General features: G+C 47.4%; 1 protein-coding gene across 4 annotated transcripts in view; it reads right to left on the minus strand.

The window, feature by feature from the left end:
- The window catches only part of gabrg3 (gamma-aminobutyric acid type A receptor subunit gamma3), a 474,012-nt gene that overhangs the window by 10,766 nt on the left and 442,171 nt on the right, over positions 1-21,075 (minus strand). For all 4 annotated transcript variants that reach the window (XR_013547454.1, XM_078402108.1, XM_078402109.1 and 1 more), the window contains 2 exons: positions 3,223-3,419; positions 401-535 (listed from right to left, as the gene is read on the minus strand). Coding sequence is in view for 3 of the 4 variants with exons in the window: in XM_078402108.1 (XP_078258234.1) it covers positions 401-535; positions 3,223-3,419 (332 nt within the window). In the remaining variant the exon portion in view is untranslated. The remainder of the gene's footprint in view (positions 1-400; positions 536-3,222; positions 3,420-21,075) is intronic.

Here is a 21,075-nt window from a genome sequence, read left to right on the forward strand (position 1 = left end):
GTAGCTCTACTAGTTTAGTTTAGTTTAGTTTAGCTTAGTTCAGAGACGCAGCGCGGAAACAGGCCCTTTGGCCCAACGAGTCCGCACCGACCAGCGATCCCCGCACATCAACACTATCCTACACACACGAGGGGCAATTTTACACATACACCAAGCCAATTACCCTACAAACCTGTACGTCTTTGGAGTTATGGGAGGAAACCGAAGATACCAGACAAAACCCACGCGGGTCAAGGGGAGAACGTACAAACTCCGTACAGACAACACCCCCGTAGTCGGGATCGAACCCGGGTCTCTGCCGCTGCCAGCGCTGTAAGGCAGCAACTCTACCGCTGCGCCACCATGGCCGCCCATGTTGTGCTGCTTCAAGCCAAATTTGCAAGTATGAAGTGTAAAGTACCTCCTGGTGTCCTTTCTGTGGAGTGAAGAACCATTCACGTCTGCACTCCCCTTTCCAGTCCTGTTCATAGTGACTTGGGAACCCATGACAGTGAGAATTGTGCTTCACTCTGCATCCAATGGTTGCGTCGGGCAGCTGTAAAGCAAATAAAAGATGAAAGGTGTGAGGTGTGAACAAGGAGGAACGTACGATGCAAAAGGTGAATTCAATGTCAACGATAGACATAAAACGCTGGAGGAACTCAGCGGGACAGGCAGCATCATCTGGAGAGAAGGAATGGGCGACGTTTCGGATCGAGACCCTTCCTCAAACACGACCCGGAACGTCACCCATTCCTTCTCTCCAGAGATGCTGCCTGTCCCGCTGAGTTACCCCAGCTTTCTGTGTCCATCTTCGGTTTAAACCAGCATCTGCAGTTCAATGTCAAACCAGGACACTCTATTCTCAATCAATGGCTCCAAGTCCAACCCAGACCTGACCGCAGAACTAAGCTAGTTAGTTAGTTCAGTTTAGTTTATTGTCACGTGTCTCGAGGTACAGTGAAAAGCTTTTGTTGCGTGCTATCCAGTCGGCAGAAAGACAATGCATGATGACAATCGAGCCAATGCGCATCATGCATGGATACATGAGAAGGGAAAAATGTTTAGTGCAAGGTAACGCCAGCAAAGTCCGATCAAGGATAGCCAGGGGATCACCAAGGAGGTAGATACTTGGATAGCAGTAACAGGATCGTTCCGAATCGGCATGGATTTATGAAGGGAAATCATGCTTGGCTAATCTACTGGAATTTTTTGAGGATGTAACTAGGAAAATTGACAGGGGAGAGCCGGTGGATGTGGTGTACCTTGACTTTCAGAAAGCCTTCGACAAGTTCCCACATAGGAGATTGGTGGGCAAAATTAGAGCACATGGTATTGGCGGTAGGGTACTGACATGGATAGAAAATTGGTTGACAGACAGAAAGCAAAGAGTGGGGATAAATGGGTCCCTTTCAGAATGGCAGGCAGTGACTAGTGGGGTACCGCAAGGCTCGGTGCTGGGACCACAGCTATTTACAATGTACATTAATGACTTGGATGAAGGGATTAAAAGTACCATTAGCAAATTTGCAGATGATACAAAGCTGGGTGGCAGTGTGAACTGTGAGGAAGATGCTATGAGGTTGCAGGGTGACCTAGACAGGTTGTGTGCGTGGGCGGATGCATGGCAGATGCAGTTTAATGTGGATAAGTGTGAGGTTATCCACTTTGGTGGTAAGAATAGGAAGGCAGAGTATTATCTGAATGGTGTCAAGCTAGGAAAAGGGGACGTACAACGAGATCTGGGTGTCCTAGTGCATCAGTCACTGAAAGGAAGCATGCAGGTACAGCAGGCAGTGAAGAAAGCCAATGGAATGTTGGCCTTCATAACAAGAGGAGTTGAGTATAGGAGCAAAGAGGTCCTTCTGCAGTTGTACAGGGCCCTAGTGAGACCGCACCTGGAGTACAGTGTGCAGTTTTGGTCTCCAAATTTGAGGAAGGATAATCTTGCTATTGAGGGCGTGCAGCGTAGGTTTACTAGGTTAATTCCCGGAATGGCGGGACTGTCATATGTTGAAAGACTGGAGCGACTAGGCTTGTATACACTGGAATTTAGAAGAATGAGAGGGGATCTTATTGCAACATATAAGATTATTAAGGGGTTGGACACGTTAGAGGCAGGAAACATGTTCCCAATATTGGGGGAGTCCAGAACCAGGGGCCACAGTTTAAGAGTAAAGGGTAGGCCATTTAGAACGGAGATGAGGAAAAACTTTTTCAGTCAGAAAGTTGTGAATCTGTGGAATTCTCTGCCTCAGAAGGCAATGGAGGCCAATTCTCTAAATGCATTCAAGAGAGAGCTAGATAGAGCTCTTAAGGATAGCGGAGTCAGGGGGTATGGGGAGAAGGCAGGAACGGGGTACTGATTGAGAATGATCAGCTATGATCACATTGAATGGCGGTGCTGGCTCGAAGGGCCAAATGGCCTACTCCTGCACCTATTGTCTATTGTCTATTGATAGTAGTTCAGCTCTGCTCTCTGGTTGTGGTAGGCCAATCATTGCAAACTTTAACAAGTGTGGCACGGTTAGACTGCTGAAGAGTGTTGGTCACCATAGCAGAAGCTCAGAACTGTACTGCATTGCCAACTCAGTCCACCTGAACTGGTTCATCCCTCACACAGTGCTTACGCTTTCCGTATAATTCATGTGCACTCATACCTCCGCAGGGCCTGAAGTTAAGATGCAACTAGTCACTGGACTTGCAAGTTGGATGCAAGTTGGAATCTACAAACAGGCCCTTCGGCCCAGCGAGTCCATGCTAACCATCGATCACCCGCGCACACTGGTTCTATGTTATCCCACTTTCTCGTCCACTCCCTGCACACTAGGGGAAATTTACAGAGGCTGATTAATCTACAAATCCGCACGTCTTTAGAATGATCCCAGGAATGAGTAGCCTAACCTATGGTGAGCGTTTGTTGGCATTGGGCCTGTACTCGCTGGAGTTTAGAAGAATGAGGGGTGAACCTCAATGAAACATATAGAATAATGAAAGGTCACAGAAGGCTGTGGAGGCCAAGTCAGTGGATATTTTTAAGGCAGAGATAGATAGATTCTTGATTAGTACGGGTGTCAGAGGTTATGGGGAGGAGAATGGGGTTAGGAGGGAGAGATAGATCAGTCGCGATTGAATGGCGGAGTGGACTTGATGGGCTGAATGGCCTAATTCTATCCCTATCACTTATGACAATTCACAAGAGCATAAATGATGCATGGATTGATTGGCTTAAGGTGAACTTACTGTTCTTTTCTTTCTTGTATACGTTGGTTTCCTGCAACAGGTGTAGTAATTGAGGGCCGCGTATTCCATCAACGCCGCAAATACAAACAGAAAGCACACGGTGACAAACAGGTCCATCGCTGTGACGTAGGAAACCTTTGGCAGTGATTTCCTCGCTATGCTGCTTAGCGTTGTCATCGTTAGTACCGTTGTGATACCTGTTTGGTGAAAGGGAGGAAATTGACAAAGCAAATGAACACATTTAGTTTAGCTTCGAGATACAGGACGGGAAACAAGGCCTACGACCCACCGAATCCACACCGACCAGCGATCCCCGCAAGCTTACACTATCCTACACACACTAGGGACAATCTACAATTATACCAAGCTGATTAATCCATGCCTTTTCTCCAGAGATGCTGCCTGGCCTGCAGAGATCTCCGGCGATCCCTGCACATTAACATTATCCTGCACACGTTAGGGACAGTTTACGATCGTACCGAAGCCAATCAGCCTAAACACCTGTACGTCTTTGGAGTGTGGGAGGAAACCGGAGATCCCGGAGAAAACCCACGCAAGTCACGGGGAGTCACTAACAGACAAGCGCCCCTAGTCAGGATCAAACCCGGGTCTCTGGCACTGTAAGGCAGCCGCTCGACCGCTGCACCACTGTCCCACAACGTGAAGAACATTCCTGATCCATTTCCCAACTGCCCCTTAATGGACTGAGATCATGTCAAAAATCAAAGCAAATGCTTATAGAAACATATAAAATTCTTAAGGGGTTGGAGAGGCTAGATGCGGGAAGATTGTTCCCGATGTTGGGGGAGTCCAGAACCAGGGGTCACAGCTTAAGGATAAGGGGGAAGTCTTTTAGGACTGAGATGAGAAAACATTTCTTCACACAGAGAGTGGTGAGTCTGTGGAATTCTCTGCCACAGAAGGTAGTTGAGGCCAATTCATTGGCTATATTTAAGAGGGAGTTAGATGTGGCCCTTTTTGCTAAAGGGATCAGGGGGTATGGAGAGAAGGCAGGTACAGGTTACTGAGCTGGATGATCAGCCATGATCATATTGTCAAGTCAAGTCAAGTCAAATTTATTTGTCACATACACATACACGATGTGCAGTGAAATGAAAGTGGCAATGCCTGCGGGTTGTGCACAAAAATAATTACAGTTACAGCATATAAATAAAGTTAATAAGTTACTATTAGTGTCGACAAAAATTTAGTCTCTGGCGTTATAAAAGTTGACAGTCCTGATGGCCTGTGGGAAGAAGCTCCGTCTCATCCTCTCCGTTTTCACAGCGTGACAGCGGAGGCGTTTGCCTGATCGTAGCATCTGGAACAGTCCGTTACTGGGGTGGCAGGGGTCCCTCATGATCTTGATGTATAGGTCCTGCAGGGGGACGAGTGTAGTTCCCATGGTGCGTTCTGCCGAACGCACTACTCTCTGCAGGGCCATCCTGTCCTGGGCAGAGCTGTTCCCAAACCAGACTGTAATGTTGCCGGACAGGATGCTCTCTACAGCCCCAGAGTAGAAGCAATGAAGGATCCTCAGAGACACTCTGAATTTCCTCAGTTGTCTAAAGTGGTAAAGGCGCTGCTTAGCCTTACCCACCAGTGCGGTAATGTGCGTTGCCCACGTCAGATCCTCTGCGATGCGGACTCCCAAGTATTTAAAACTGCTCACCCTATCCACAATAGACCCATTTATCTCCAGTGGCGTGTACGTCCTTGGACGTTTAGCCCTTCTGAAGTCCACAATCAGCTCCTTTGTTTTAGTGACATTCAAGAGGAGGCTATTGTCCTGACACCAGAGTGCCAGATCAGCCACCTCCTCCCGGTAGGCCTTCTCATCGTTGTTGGAGATCCGGCCCACCACCACAGTGTCATCAGCAAACTTGGTGATGGAGTTTGAGCTGAACCTGGCCCCACAGTCATGTGTGTACAGGGAGTACAGTAGGGGGCTAAGGACGCAGCCCTGGGGGGATCCTATGTTCAGGGTGAGGGAGCTAGATGTGTGTTCCCCCATCCTGACCACTTGGGGCCTGGCAGTGAGAAAGTCCAGGACCCAGGCACACAGAGGGGTGCTAAGCCCCAGTTCCAGCAGCTTCTCAACCAATCTGCTGGGGACTATTGTGTTGAATGCTGAACTAAAGTCAATGAACAGCATCCTCACATAGCCCCCCTGGCTGTCCAGATGAGAGAGAGCGGTGTGTAGAACCTGGGAGACCGCATCATCCGTGGACCTGTTCGGACGGTATGCGAACTGTAGTGGGTCCATGTTGCGAGGAAGGAGGGCGCAGATGTGCTTCTTGACTAGCCTCTCAAAGCATTTCATGACAACCGAGGTGAGGGCCACCGGTCGGTAGTCATTTAAACACGCTGGAGAGGCATTCTTTGGCACCAGTACAATGATGAATCTTTTGAAGCATGCAGGGACCACGGACTTTGCCAAGGAGAGGTTGAATATTGTGGTGAGCATTGGAGCAAGCTGAGTAGCACAAGACTTTAGTACTCGGCCAGATATACCATCTGGGCCTCCAGCTTTCCTCGTGTTCACACGCGTCAGAGCCCACCTCACCTCATGCTCGGACACCGAGAATGTGTGCACATCCCCGGGGGTGGAACCCCCTCCAGCCTCGCTAGCCAGCGCCCCTTCGGTGCTGTTTTTAGACGGCGAGCTGGTGGTGTTACCCGTCTCAAACCGTGCATAAAAAGAGTTCAGGTCATCAGCTAAGGAGGAGCCGGCACTTCCGGTTGAGGGGGTGCTGGACCTGTAGCTAGTTATAGTCCGTAGCCCCTGCCAAAGACGCCTGGTGTCCTGCTGCTCCATCTGTGACTCCATCTTGTCCCGGTACCTCCTTTTTGCATGGCGGTGCAGGCTCGAAGGGCCGAATGGCCTACTCCTGCACCTGTTTTCTATGTTTCTATGTTTCTATGTAATATGCAGAGCAGTGCATCTGAATAAAATATGCAAGATGTTCCATTCAAAGTCAACAAAAATCATTTCTAGTGTTTCAACTGAGTGATCAGTGAAGTCTGCGGAGGTGTTATTCCTTGCTTAGAGTTATAGATAGAAAGAGAATTGTCAATAAAGAAGACACTCACACACACTCACACACACACACACACACACACACACACGCACACACACACACACACACACACACACACACACACAACAATGGTAAATGATTAGCTTTCTGATCCAGTGTTCTTGCTTGGGAGATCTCTGAAGATTCTCTGAAGATAGATACAAAGTGCTGGAGTAACTCAGCAGGTCAGGCAGCATCTCTGGAGAAAAGGAATAGGTGACGTTTCGGGTCGGAGCCCTTCTTCAGAATCTCTGATCGGGAAACTGTTATGTGTGCGGTTAGAATCATTTGTGGTGACTTTCAGAGTAACCCCACCATATAGACACAAAGATAGACACAAAATGCTGGAGTAACTCAGCGGGGCAGGCAGCATCTCTCGACAGAAGGAATGGGTGACGTTTCGGGCTCGAGATCCAACTTCAGCCTGACAGTCAGGGGAGAGGGAGATACAGAGGTATGGAAGGGTAAGGTGTGAAAACGAGAGATCAAAGGGGAAGCAGTTCAAGGAAAATGTAGAGATAAATCATCGTTAGCTTGGGGAAGGCGACAACAAGGCATATAAAGATAAGATTTCATCAGGAGGACAGTCAGACTGGTCCGAGAACTAGGATGGGGGGATAGAGAGAGAGGGGAAGCAAGCAACAATCCGTCGTTGTTACCCCTAATCTGGAGGTTATTTACTCGCTCTCTTAGCTGTCTACCCTTGCTTTGTTCTCCGTGAATTCGGAGTCGTCCAAAACCCAACAACTTGTGCCCTGCTTGCTCACCTCCAACTAAGCATCTCCTCAGTTTTGAAATGCTCATTTCTGTTTTAAATTCCCACTCTCCTCACAGTCCTAATTATCCCTGTCCTAATCCCTCTCCTCACAGTCCTAATCTCCTTCAACATTGTACACAAGTTCACAAGTTATAGGAGTAGAATTAGGCCATTCGGCCCATCGAGTCTACTCCGCCATTCAATGATCTCTGCCTCCTAATCCCATTTTCCTGCCTTCTCCCCATAACCCCTTGACACCCATTCTAATCAAGAATTCATCCATCTCTGCCTTAAAAATATCCACTGATTTGGCCTCCACGGCCCTCTGTGGCAATGAGTTCCACAGGTTAACTACCCTCTGACCAAAGAAGTTCCTTCTCACCCCCTTTCTAAAAAAGCACCCTTTAATTCTGAGGCTATGACCTCTGGTCCTAGACTCTCCCACCAGTGGAAACATCCTTTTCTACATCCACTCTATCTATGCCTTTCATTATTCTGCAAGTTTCAATGAGGTCCCCCCTCAACCTTCTAAACTCCAGCGAGTCGAGGCCCAGTGCTGTCAAACACTCTAGTCCCTGATTACCCCACTTTCCTGGCCTAATGATCGTCCCTGAAGTCAATCGCTACTAGGATGAATTATCAATTACTAGAGGGCTTAGCTTAAGGTCAGAGGGGGAAAGTGTGAAGGAGGATTGTGGGGCAAGCTTTTTTACACAGAGTGGTGGGTGCCTGGAACATGCTTCCAGGAGTGATGGTGGAGGCAGGTATAACGGTGGCAAGACACAGAGTGCTGGAGTGGCTCAGTGGGTCAAGCAGCACCTCTGGAAACATGATAGGGGATGTTTTGGGTTTGATACCCAACTTCAGACTGATAGTAGGAGACAAGATAGTAGGGACAAGACAAAGCCTGGCAGGTAATAGGTGGGGGTTTGCGAGAGGCAGATGGTGGTTTGGTAGGGCTTTAAATAGGCACATGGAGTTGCAGAGAACAGAGGGATATTCATGACATGGGGGCAGAGGAGGTTAGTTTAACTTGGGATCATGTTGAGCACAAACTTGATGGGCTAACGGGCCTGTTCTTGTGCTGCACAGTTCTATGGTTTAGTTTAGCACAGTTTAGTTTAGAAATACAGTGGGGATTTCAAGCCCTTTGGCCTCACCAAGTCCGTGCCGACCAGTTATTCCCTTACATTAACAGCATCCTGCACACACTAGGGACAATTTACAATTATACCAAGCCAATTAACCTACAAACCTGTACGTCTTTAGAGTATAGGAGGAAACCGGAGATCCCGGAGAAAACCCACATGGTCACAGGGAGAACGTACAAACTACGTACAGAGACAGCACCCATAGTCAGGATCGAACCCGGGTCTCTGGCGCTGCAAGGCATCAACTCTTGCAGGTTAATTGGCCTCTGTGAAATTGCGCCTAGTGTGCAAGGGGCGGGGATAACAAAGAACTAGTGTGAACAGGTGATCGGTGGCTGGCATGGACTCAGTGGGCCAAAGTGCCTGTTTCTATGCTGTACCTCTAGACCAAACTAAAAACATGCTGCGTTTTTCCAGCATCTAATGCTTTCATTAAAGCTGTGCATTCAGCACCACACAGCCACATTTCTTAGGAGAATTGCAGCTGTGTTTCTCCACTCGTACACTTCATTCCATTTTGAACAGCTTCAAAAGGTCTGGGTATTCAAACACACTGAATTTGAAACATCAATTGGATTCGATAGTGAAGGTTATGCTCAAGCAAGATAAGGAAGTCTATTTACTGCTGATTCAAAAAGCACAAATTGTAACCATGAACATTGGGTGATGTCTCAGCTGGGGCGTACTTGGATTTAATCTGAGGGACATGATTAGAAAATAACAGAGTCTCCGTGTTATTGCCTTTTATTAGTTACTATTTATCCACACAAAAATGCTGTGATCATCTAGTTACTCTTCAAATAGGCAACATGTTTTATATATGAATGAATACTGCGTTGGGAAAAAGTAGGGGGGGGGGGCGGGAGGGGGCAGCACTGTGTCGGAGCAATAGAGCTGCTGCCTCATAACACCAGAGACCTGGGTTCGATCCTGACCTCGGGTACTGTCTGAGTAGAGTTAGCGCGTTCTCCCTGTGACTGCAAGGGCTTGCCTCCGGGTGCTCCGGTTTCCTCCCACATCCCAAATACCTGTGGGTTAGTAGGTTATTTGGCTTCCGCAAAATTTGCACTCAATGTTCATTAGTTCAAAAGTGAGAGGAGCAGAATTAGGCCTTTGCTGATCTATCTTGCCCTCTCAACCAGGGCCGTCTTAACGCATGGGCCTGATGGGCACTTGCCCGGGGGCCCACGAGCATAGGGGCCCCATGCTGATCTGTGCATGTTAAGTGACTTGCAATAAATAAATACTACTTTAAAAATGTAGGTTCAATAAGTGCTTTTTTCGCAACATTTTCGGTCCCTAAGTGCTTCTCACAGCGATCTGTAAGTGCTTTTCGCAACAATGTAGCACCCTAAGTCCATCGCTAAGTGCTTTTCGGTAAGTGCTTTTCGCCGGCACGACAGGGGGGGGCTGGTAGGGAAAGGGGGTGGGGGAGAGTAACGGTAGGGGCCCCAGTACACTGCTTTGCCCGGGGGCCCATAATGCTGTAAAAACGGCCCTGCTCTCAACCCCATTCTCCTGCCTTCTTCCCATCACCCCTGACACGCGTTCTAATCAAGAATCTGTCAATCTCCGCCTTAAAAAATGTCCATTGACTTGGCCTCCGCAGCCATCAGTGGCAATGAATTCCACAGGTTCAACACCCTCTGGCTAAAGAAAGTCCTCCTCATCTCCTGTCTCTGCTTTCATCTCCAATGTGAAGGGAGTGGATCTGAAAGGGGATGACATAGAACGAGTGTGAACGGGTGATCGATGGTCGGCGTGGACTCGATGGGCCGAAGGGCCTGTTTCCGCGCCGCTTCTCTATGCTAAACAAGAAAACCCAGTCCTAAAGAAGGGAAACAAAAACGGATATCATTTGCCATTGCTAATATCTGTGAAAAATGCAAGTCCAGAAGGGGCTATATGTTTTGATCGTCCTCCAATTAAGAAGATGGAACTGAATTTCAGAAGTAGAAATAAATTACGGAGATGTTTCAAACCTAGGTAAAGTGTGGCAAGGATCATTAGTTCACAAATTCTAGGAGCAGAAGTAGGCCATTCGGTCCAACAAATTTACATCGCCATTCAATCATGGCTGATCTATCTTTCCCTCTCAACCCCATTTCTCCTGCCTTCGCCCCATGACCTCTGACACCTTTACCAATTAAGAATCTTTCAATCTCCGCCTTAAATATATCCATTGACGGCCTTCACAGCCTTCTGTGGCAATGAATTCCACAGCACCACCCTCTGACGAAAGGAATTCCACTTCTTCTCCTTTACTAGAGGTACATTCTTTTATTCTGAAGCTACGGCTTCTGTTCCCAGACTCTCCCACTAGTGGAAACATCCTCTCAAACTTCACTCCATCCAGGCCTTTCACTGTTTGGTAAGTTTCAATGAGGTCTCCCTCATCCTTCTAAACTGAGATTTTGCAAGAGTTTCAGAAGTGGTGACAATAGCTAGATGAAAGGGTCTTGATTATGGACTATTGGGATGGAAACCATGGGAAGATCCAGGTATTCACGACAATAGACAATAGACAATAGGTGCAGGAGGAGGCCATTCGGCCCTTCGAGCCAGCACCGCCATTCAATGTGATCATGGCTGATCATTCTCAATCAGTACCCCATTCCTGCCTTCTCCCCACACCCCCTGGCTCCGCTATCTTTAAGAGCTCTATCTACCTCTCTTTTGAAAGCATCCAGAGAATTGGCCTCCACTGCCTTCTGAGATAAAATTGACGTGTCACAAATGTAATGCTACGGTGGTTATGGGAGATTTCAACATGCAGGTAGACTGGGAAAATCAGGTTGGAAATGGACCCCAGGAAAGAGAGTTTGTAGAGTGCCTTCGAGATGGATTCTTAGAACAGCTTGTACTGGAGCCTACCAGGGAGAAGGCAATTCTGGATTTAGTGTTGTGTAATGATCCTGATCTGATAAGGGGACTAGAGGTAAAAGAGCCATTAGGAGGCAGTGATCACAACATGATAAGTTTTACTCTGCAAATGGAAAGGCAGAAGGGAAAATCGGAAGTGTCAGTATTACAGTATAGCAAAGGGGATTACAGAGGCATGAGGCAGGAGCTGGCCAAAATTGACTGGAAGGAGGCCCTAGCAGGGAAGACGGTAGAACAGCAATGGCAGGTATTCCTGGGAATAATGCAGAGGTTGCAGGATCAATTTATCCCAAAGAGGCGGAAAGACTCTAAAGGGAGTAAGAGACACCTGTGGCTGACAAGGGAAGTCAAGGACAGCATAAAAATTAAGGAGAGGAAGTATAACATAGCAAAGAAGAGTGGGAAGACAGAGGATTGGGACTCTTTTAAAGAGCAACAAAAGTTAACTAAAAAGGCAATACGGGGAGAAAAGATGAGGTACGAGGGTAAACTAGCCAATAATATAAAGGAGGATAGCAAAAGTTTTTTTAGGTACGTGAAGAGGAAAAAAATAGCCAAGGTAAATGTGGGTCCCTTGAAGACAGAAGCAGGGGAATTTATTATGGGGAACAAAGAAATGGCAGACGAGTTAAACCGTTACTTTGGATCTGTCTTTACTGAGGAAGATACACACAATCTCCCAAATGTTCTAGGGTGATGGAGGAACTGAAGGAAATCCACATTAGGCAGGAAATGGTTTTGGGTAGACTGATGGGACTGAAGGCTGATAAATCCCCAGGGCTTGATGGTCTGCATCCCAGGGTACTTAAGGAGGTGGCTCTAGAAATAGTGGAAGCATTGGAGATTATTTTTCAATGTTCTATAGATTCAGGATCAGTTCCTGTGGATTGGAGGATAGCAAATGTTATCCCACTTTTTAAGAAAGGAGGGAGAGAGAAAACGGGTAATTATAGACCAGTTAGTCTGACATCAGTGGTGGGGAAGATGCTGGAGTCAATTATAAAAGACGAAATTGCTGAGCATTTGGATAGCAGTAACAGGAGCATGGATTTACGAAGGGGAAATCATGCTTGACAAATCTACTGGAATTTTTTGAGGATGTAACTAGGAAAATTGACAGGGGAGAGTCAGTGGATGTGGTGTACCTCGATTTTCAGAAAGCCTTCGACAAGGTCCCACATAGGAGATTAGTGGGCAAAATTAGAGCACATGGTATTGGGGGTAGGGTACTGACATGGATAGAAAATTGGTTGACAGCAGAAAGCAAAGAGTGGGGATAAATGGGTCCCTTTCGGAATGGCAGTGGGGTACCGCAAGGTTCGGTGCTGGGACCCCAGCTATTTACGATATACATTAATGACTTAGATGAAGGGATGAAGGGATTAAAAGTACCATTAGCAAATTTGCAGATGATACTAAGCTGGGGGGTAGTGTGAATTGTGTGGAAGATGCAATAAGGCTGCAGGGTGACTTGGATAGGTTGTGTGAGTGGGCGGATACATGGCAGATGCAGTTTAATGTAGATAAGTGTGAGGTTATTCACTTTGGAAGTAAGAATAGAAAGGCAGATTATTATCTGAATGGTGTCAAGTTAGGAAGAGGGGATGTTCAACGAGATCTGGGTGTCCTAGTGCATCAGTCACTGAAAGGAAGCATGCAGGTACAGCAGGCAGTAAAGAAAGCCAATGGAATGTTGGCCTTCATAACAAGAGGAGTTGAGTATAGGAGCAAAGACGTCCTTCTACAGTTGTACCGGGCCCTGGTGAGACCGCACCTGGAGTACTGTGTGCAGTTTTGGTCTCCAAATTTGAGGAAGGATATTCTTGCTATTGAGGGCGTGCAGCGTAGGTTCACTAGGTTAATTCCCGGAATGGCGGGACTGTCGTATGTTGAAAGGCTGGAGCAATTAGGCTTGTATACACTGGAATTTAGAAGGATGAGGGGGGATCTTATTGAAACATATAAGATAATTAGGGGATTGGACACATTAGAGGCAGGAAACATGTTCCCAATGTTGGGGGAGTCCAGAACAAGGGGCCACAGTTTAAGAATAAGGGGTAGGCCATTTAGAACGGAGATGAGGAAGAACTTTTTCAGTCAGAGAGTGGTGAAGGTGTGGAATTCTCTGCCTCAGAAGACAGTGAGGCCAGTTCGTTGGATGCTTTCAAGAGAGAGCTGGATAGAGCTCTTAAGGATAGCGGAGTGAGGGGGTATGGGGAGAAGGCAGGAACGGGGTACTGATTGAGAGTGATCAGCCATGATCGCATTGAATGGCGGTGCTGGCTCGAAGGGCTGAATGGCCTTCTCCTGCACCTATTTTTTTTATGTTTCTATGTTTCTATAATAATAATAAACTAAATTAAACTAAACTAAACTCTAACATTCTAGTTCCAATATTCTAACTCGTCCATGACTTCCTCTCACCCTCAGTTAAACTGTGCCCCCTTGTTCTGGACTTCCCCAACATCGGGAACAATCTTCCTGCATCTAGCCTGTCCAACCCCTTAAGAATTTTGTAAGTTTCTATAAGATCCCCCCTCAATCTTCTAAATTCCAGCGAGTACAAGCCGAGTCTATCCAGTCTTTCTTCATATGAAAGTCCTGCCATCCCAGGAATCAATCTGGTGAACGTTCTCTGTACTCCCTCTATGGCGAGAATGTCTTTCCTCAGATTAGGAGACCAAAACTGTACTGAGGTTTCAGTTCACAATCACAATCAAACACAATCACAATAATACTTTGTTAGCCAAGTATGTTTTGCAACATACGAGGAACTTCATTTGCCATACAGTCATAAGAATAAAAAGCAACAGGACACACAAAATACATCTTAACATGAACATCCACCACAGCCACTCCTCCGCATTCCTCATTGTGATGGAAGGCGAAAGAAAGTTCAATCTCTCCCTTCTTTCAGTTTCAATTTAGTTTATTATCACGTGTACCGAGGCTCAGCGCAAGGTCTTTGTTGCATGCTATCCAGTCAAAGAAAAGGCTGTACGTGATCATAATCAAGCCGTCCACAGTTCAAGATGTCAGTGGAACTCAGCATAAAGGATGAAATGGGGCAAACGTGAGGGTTTGCCTAAATATTCCACTGCATTTAAAGTACAGAGCAGTTCTTGAGGTGCAAGTCCACAGCTCCCTGAAAGTAGCAACACAAGTAGATAGAGTGGTAAAGAAGGTGTATGGTATGCTTGCTTTCATTGCTATTGAAGGCGTGCAGTGTAGGTTTACTAGGTTAATTCCCGGAATGGCGGGACTGTCATATGTTGAAAGACTGGAGCGACTAGGTTTGTATACACTGGAATTTAGAAGGATGAGAGGGGATCTTATCGAAACGTATAAGATTATTAAGGGGTTAGACATGTTAGAGGCAGGAAACATGTTCCCAATGTTGGGGGAGTCCAGAACAAGGGGCCACAGTTTAAGAATAAGGGGTAGGCCATTTAGAACGGAGATGAGGAAGAACGTTTTCAGTCAGAGAGTGGTGAAGGTGTGGAATTCTCTGCCTCAGAGGGCAGTGGAGGCCAATTCTCTGAATACATTTAAGAGAGAGCTAGATAGAGCTCTTAAGGATAGCGGAGTCAGGGGGTATGGGGAGAAAGCAGGAACGGGGTACTGATTGAGAATGATCAGCCATGATCACATTGAATGGCGGTGCTGGCTCGAAGGGCCGAATGGCCTACTCCTGCACCTATTGTCTATTGTCTATTGTCTATTGGTGGAGGCATTAAGTACAAGAATCAGGAAGTCATGTTGCAGATTTAGAAGACTTTAGTCAGTCCGCATTTGGTGTTGGTCTGGCCGCCCCCATTACAGGATGGATGTGGAGGCTACGGAGAGGGTGCAGGAAAGGTTTACCGGAATGCGACTTGGAATGGAAGGTGTCATCTATAAGGCGAAACTGGCCGAACTTGGATTGTTTTCCCTGGAACATCAGAGGTTGAAGGGACCTTGGCAGAAGTATTCAAAATGATAAGAGGCATAGATACGATACGATACGATAGAACTTTATTTAGCCCTGGGTAGTAATTGGTCTGCCAACAGTGATAAAACACGACAAGATACATGAAACATGAAATTAAAGTGACGAGCAGATGGTCCAGGATTGGGGATGTGCAAAGATGGCGGGTGGGGGGGTGGAGGGGGGATAGCCAGTCAGAATGATTTTCCCCTGGGTGCAAATGTCGAGGACTAGAGGGCATAGTTTTAAGGTGGGAGGGGCAACATTTAGAGGAGATGTGTGGGGCACGTTTTTTTACACAGAGTGTGGAACATGCTGTCAGAGATCGTGGTGGATAGTGCATTTAAGAGGCTTTTAGATATGCAGGGAATGAAGGGATGTGGATCATGTGCAGACAGACGAGATCACTTTAACTTGGCATCATGTTCGGCACAGATTCTGTGTGCTGAAAGGTCCAGTTCCTGTGCTGTACTGTCCTATGTTCTGTGTTATTTCTTATATATGATGGCAAAATTCCCCATATATCCCCATATAATGGGCGCTAGAAACATTGAAACATAGAAAATAGGTGCAGGTGTAGGCCATTCGGCCCTTCGAGCCTGCACCGCCATTCAATCTAATCATGGCTGATCATCCAGCTCAGTAACCTGTACCTGCCTTCTCTCCATACCCCCTGATCCCTTTAGCCACAAGGGCCACATCTAACTCCCTCTTAAATATAGCCAATGAACTGGCCTCAACTACCTTCTGTGGCAGAGAATTCCACAGACTCACCACTCTCTGTGTGAAGAAATGTTTTCTCATCTCGGTCCTAAAAGACTTCCCCCTTATCCTTAAGCTGTGACCCCTGGTTCTGGACTTCCCCAACATCGGGAACAATCTTCCCGCATCTAGCCTCTCCAACCCCTTAAGAATTTTATATGTTTCTATAAGGTACAGTGGCATAGCAGTGGAATTGCTTTACCGCGCCACAGACCCGAGTTCGATCCTGACTACGGGTACTTCCTCCCACACTCCAAAGACATACAGGCTTGTAGGTTAATTGGCTTTGTTTAAATGTAAAATTGTCCCGTGTGTGTGTAGGGCAGTGTTAGTGTGCAGGGATCGCTGGCCGGTACGGACTTGGTGGGCAGAAGGGCTTGTTTTTCGCACTGTATCTCTAAACTGTACTAAAACTGGTCAAAACCCTGAATGCAAATAGCACTTGCATTTAGTCAAGTCAAGTCAAATTTATTTGTCACATACACATACTCGATGTGCAGTGAAATGAAAGTGGCAATGCCTGCGGGTTGTGCACAAATAGAATTACAGTTACAGCATATAAATAAAGTTAATAAGTTACTAAACATCGCACAAAAAGTGTCGACAAAAATTTAGTCTCTGGGGTTATAAAAGTTGACAGTTCTGATAGCCTGTGGGAAGAAGCTCCGTCTCATCCTCTCCGTTTTCACAGCGTGACAGCGGAGGCGTTTGCCTGATCGTAGCATCTGGAACAGTCCGTTACTGGGGTGGCAGGGGTCCCTCATGATCTTGCTTGCTCTGGATCTGCACCTCCTGATGTATAGGTCCTGCAGGGGGACGAGTGTAGTTCCCATGGTGCGTTCCGCCGAACGCACTACTCTCTGCAGGGCCATCCTGTCCTGGCGAGGGTCCACTCCTTCTATCCAGAGGTGCAGCCTGTCCCACTGAGTTACTCCAGCATTTTGTGTCTTTCTTCGGTGTAAACCAGCATCTGCAATTCCTTCCTCCACATTAGCACTTGGGTTTATACAGCATTTTCTTTTTGAATCCCTTCCCAGATGTCCCATCATAGACCGGTGGGCCCAATGAAATACTTTTCAAAAGGGTGCAACATTCTGCAACTGCGCAACAAAGCTCCCACGTGTTGCCAGGGCGACGAGATCATCGCTTAATTCCAACCGCTATTTAACAGGAAAAACTATCGTTGGCCAGATTACACAGGATTAACTCCCATGTTCTCTATTGAATGGTGCCCTGGGACCCCATGCGTCAGCCCGGGAGAGAGAGACGGCGGTGAATTAAGTCAGTTGCATAGCAACAAATGTCGCTTGGCAACCGTGGTATCCTGGTAACAACCGTCGACCAACAGTTGAGCCAAAACCACGCATGTTGTGGAAGTCTTGCTCGTCTGACTGCTCGGCAGAGAATCACAGGGGAAATCTGTCCTTGTTGGGTGGCATGGAAGGCATGCGACTCCTCGACCAAAAGTTTCAGTTTCAGTTTCAGTTTCAGTTCAGTTTGTTGCCACGTGTACCGAGGTACAGTGAAAAGCTTTTGTTGCGTGCTAACCAGCCAGCGGAAAGACAATACATATAGTTTACAGATACGTGATAAGGGAATGACGTTTAGTGCAAGGTGAAGCCAGTAATGTCAGGATCAAAGATAGTCCAAAGGTTTCCGATGAGGTAGATGTAAGAAAAAATGAATGACGTAGTAGATTTGATGGGCCGAATGGCCTAATTCTTCTCCTATCACTTATGACCTTATGAACACTAACTGATGGTGTAATATAAGAAAATAACTGCAGATGCTGGTACAAATCGAAGGTAATTATTCACAAAATGCTGGAGTAACTCAGCAGGTCAGGCAGCATCTCAGGAGAGAAGGAATGGGTGACGTTTCGGGTCGAGACCCTTCTTCAGACTGAAGAAGCGTCTCGACCCGAAACGTCGCCCATTCCTTCTCTCCTGAGATGCTGCCTGACCTGCTGAGTTACTCCAGCATTTTGTGAATAAATACGTCCGATGAGGTAGATAGTAGTTTCCGGACTGCTCCCTGGATGTGGTAGGATGATTCGGTTCACAGGTTCATAGGTTAACAAGTTATAAGAGTAGAATCAGGCCATTCGGCCCATCGGGTCTACTCCGCCATTCAATCATGGCTGATCTCTGCCACCTAATCCCATTTTCCCCGCCTTCTCCCCATAACCTTTGACCCCCGTTCTAATCAAGAATTTGTCTATCTCTGCCTTAAAAATATCCACTGATTTGGCCTCCGCAGCCCTCTGTGGCAATGAATTCCACCTTCTGACTAAAGAAGTTCCTCCTCACCTCCTTTCTAAAAGAGCGCCCTTTAATTCTGATGCTACGACCTCTGGTCCTAGACTCTGCCACCAGTGGAAACATCCTTTCCACATCCACTCTATCTATGCCTGATTACAGCTGGCAAGGCACTGTCCCTGAATCTGGAGGTGTGCCTTTTCACGCTTCTATACCTTTTGCCCAATAGGAGAGGCGTGAAGAGGGAGTGGCCAGGGTGCGACTCGTCCTTGATTATGCCGTAGGCCCTGCCGAGGCAGCCTGGTTAATTCTGTTGAGGTCTATCGGTTCACATTTCTAAAGTAGGATTCAAAGCACAGTGTGGGGTTATGCAGTGAGACTGCAGATAGTTCTAGGTCTGAAGAAGGGTCTCAACCCGATACGTCACCCATTCCTTCTCTCCTGAGATGCTGCCTGACCGGCTGAGTTACTCCAGCATTTTGTGAATAAATACTGCAGATAAGTTCTGCTCTCTCCCACTTCTAGGCACCCAGATTTGATCCTGACCTCAGTGCCATCTACACGGGGTTTTCATCTTCTCTCCATGATTGCATGCAGTTCGTCAATGTTCCCCTGGTTTTCTCTACCAACTTTGGAAAGACATACTGGTTTGCTAGATAAATTGACAGATACATGGACAGGAAAGGTTGGGTCTCGACCCGAAATGTCACCCATACCTTCTCTCCAGAGATGCTGCCTGTCCCGCTGAGTTACTCCAGCTTTTTGTGTCTATCTAAGGTTTGGATGAAGATGGATATGGGCCAAACCTGGACAAATGGGACTAGCTTGAATGGGCCATTTTGGTCGGCATGGGTGAGTTGGGCCAAAGGGTCTGTTTCCATGCTGTATGACCATAACTATAGTAGCTTGGTGCTTTGGCCACCAGCATGATCAAGGACGAGTCTCACCCCAGTCACCCCTTCATCATCATCATATATCTACAGCCGGAAACAGGCCTTTTCGGCCCTCCAAGTCCGTGCCGCCCAGTGATCCCCGTACATTAACACTATCCTACACCCACTAGGGCCAATTTTTACATTTACCCAGCCAATTAACCTACATACCTGTACGTCTTTGGAGTGTGGGAGGAAACCGAAGATCTCGGAGAAAACCCACGCAGGTCACGGGGAGAACGTACAAACTCCTTACAGTGCAGCACTCGTAGTCAGGATCGAACCTGTGTCTCCGGCGCTGCATTCGCTGTAAAGCAGCAACTCTACCGCTGCGCTACCGTGCAGAAGTGTGAAAACCCATACCTCCAGTTTCAGAGGCAATTTATTCGCAGCTGTTATCAGGCTACTCAACCATCTTCCCAACATCTAGAGAATGGTCCTGAGCTACTATCTGCCTCATTGAAGACCCTCAGACTATCTTTAATCAGACTTTACTAGACTTGGTCTTGCACTAAACGTTATACCCTTTATCCAGCTTCTGTACACTGTGGACGGCTAGATTGTAATTATATATAGCCTGGCAGCTGACTGGATCGCACGCAACAAAAAGCTTTTCACTGCACCTCGGTACACGTGACAATAGATGAATGAATGAATGAATGAATGAATGAATGAATAATTTTTTTGGCCAAGTATATGCATATACAAGCAATGTGCCTTGGTGCTCCGTTCACAAATGACAACACAAACATACAGTTAACAATTAAGAATGAAGCACAACCACATCAAAACAATAAGGATACAACATTATGGTCTAAACATGTGGGTGAAAATAACCCAGAGCAAAAAAGAGACGGCAGACTTTGGTTATTGAGTAGAGCTGCTACTCATGGAAAAAAAGCTGTTTTTATGTCTGGCTGTGGCTGCTTTGACAGTCCGGAGTCGCCTTCCAGAGGGAAGTGCTTCGAAGATTTTGTGGCCAGGGTGAGAGGGTTCAGAGATGATCTTGCCCGCTCGCTTCCTGGCCCTTGCAGTGTACAGTTCGTCAATGGGGGGAAGGTTGCAGCCAACAACCTTCTCAGCTGTGCGAACGATCCGTTGCAGCCTCCGGATGTCGTGCTTGGTGGCTGAGCCAAACCAGACCATGATGGAGAAGGTGAGGACGGACTCAATGAAAGCAGTATGGAAGTGGACCATCATTGCCTGTGGCAGATTGTGTTTCTGCCTAAAACCATAAACGTAACTAAACTCTTCCCTGGGAATAACAGGTATAACAGGTATAACAGAGCTTTATTTGTCGTTCGGCACCGAAGTACCGAACGAAACTACATAGCAGTCATAGAAAAAAAGAACACAAGACACATAACCCCAACACAAACGTCCATCACAGTGACTCCAAACACCCCCTCACTGTGATGGAGGCAACAAAACTTCCACTCTCTTCCCCATGCCCACGGACAGACAGCTCATCCCCGACCGACCCGCACAGTCCCCGCACCGGGCGCTGAAACGTCCCGCGGCCGAACCGGGCGATGAAAGGCCCGCGACCAAGCCTTGCGCAGCTAAGTCCAGTGGCCGAGCCGCACCGGGCGATGTAAAGTCCCGTGGTCGAGCCGCACCAGCGATGTTAAGTCCCGTGGCCGAGCCGCACCGGGCGATGTTAAGTCCCGTGGTCGAGCCGCACCGGGCGATGTTAAGTCCCGTGGTCGAGCCGCACCGGGCGATGTTAAGTCCCGCAGTCGAGCCGCACCAGCGATGTAAAGTCCCGCGGCCGAGCTGCACCGGGCACTGTTAAGTCCAGCGGCCAAGCCGCACCGGGCGATGTAAAGTCCAGCGGCCAAGCCGCACCGGGCGATGTTAGGCCCCGCAGCCGAGCCGCACCCCGCGCCGTGAGGAAGAGAAAAGTTCCCCCCCCCCCCCACACCACCACCCCCTCCCACACATACACAACCAAAAATATATATAAAAACCATCCCAACACCGACACACAACAAAAACAAAAAAAAAAGGAAAAAAGACGAACAGACTGCTAGTGAGCCGCTGCCGTTAGGCGCCGCCACTTC

Source organism: Rhinoraja longicauda, chromosome 7 (genome assembly GCF_053455715.1).
Source record: "Rhinoraja longicauda isolate Sanriku21f chromosome 7, sRhiLon1.1, whole genome shotgun sequence".
In the NCBI taxonomy this organism is placed as follows: Eukaryota; Metazoa; Chordata; class Chondrichthyes; order Rajiformes; family Arhynchobatidae; genus Rhinoraja; species Rhinoraja longicauda.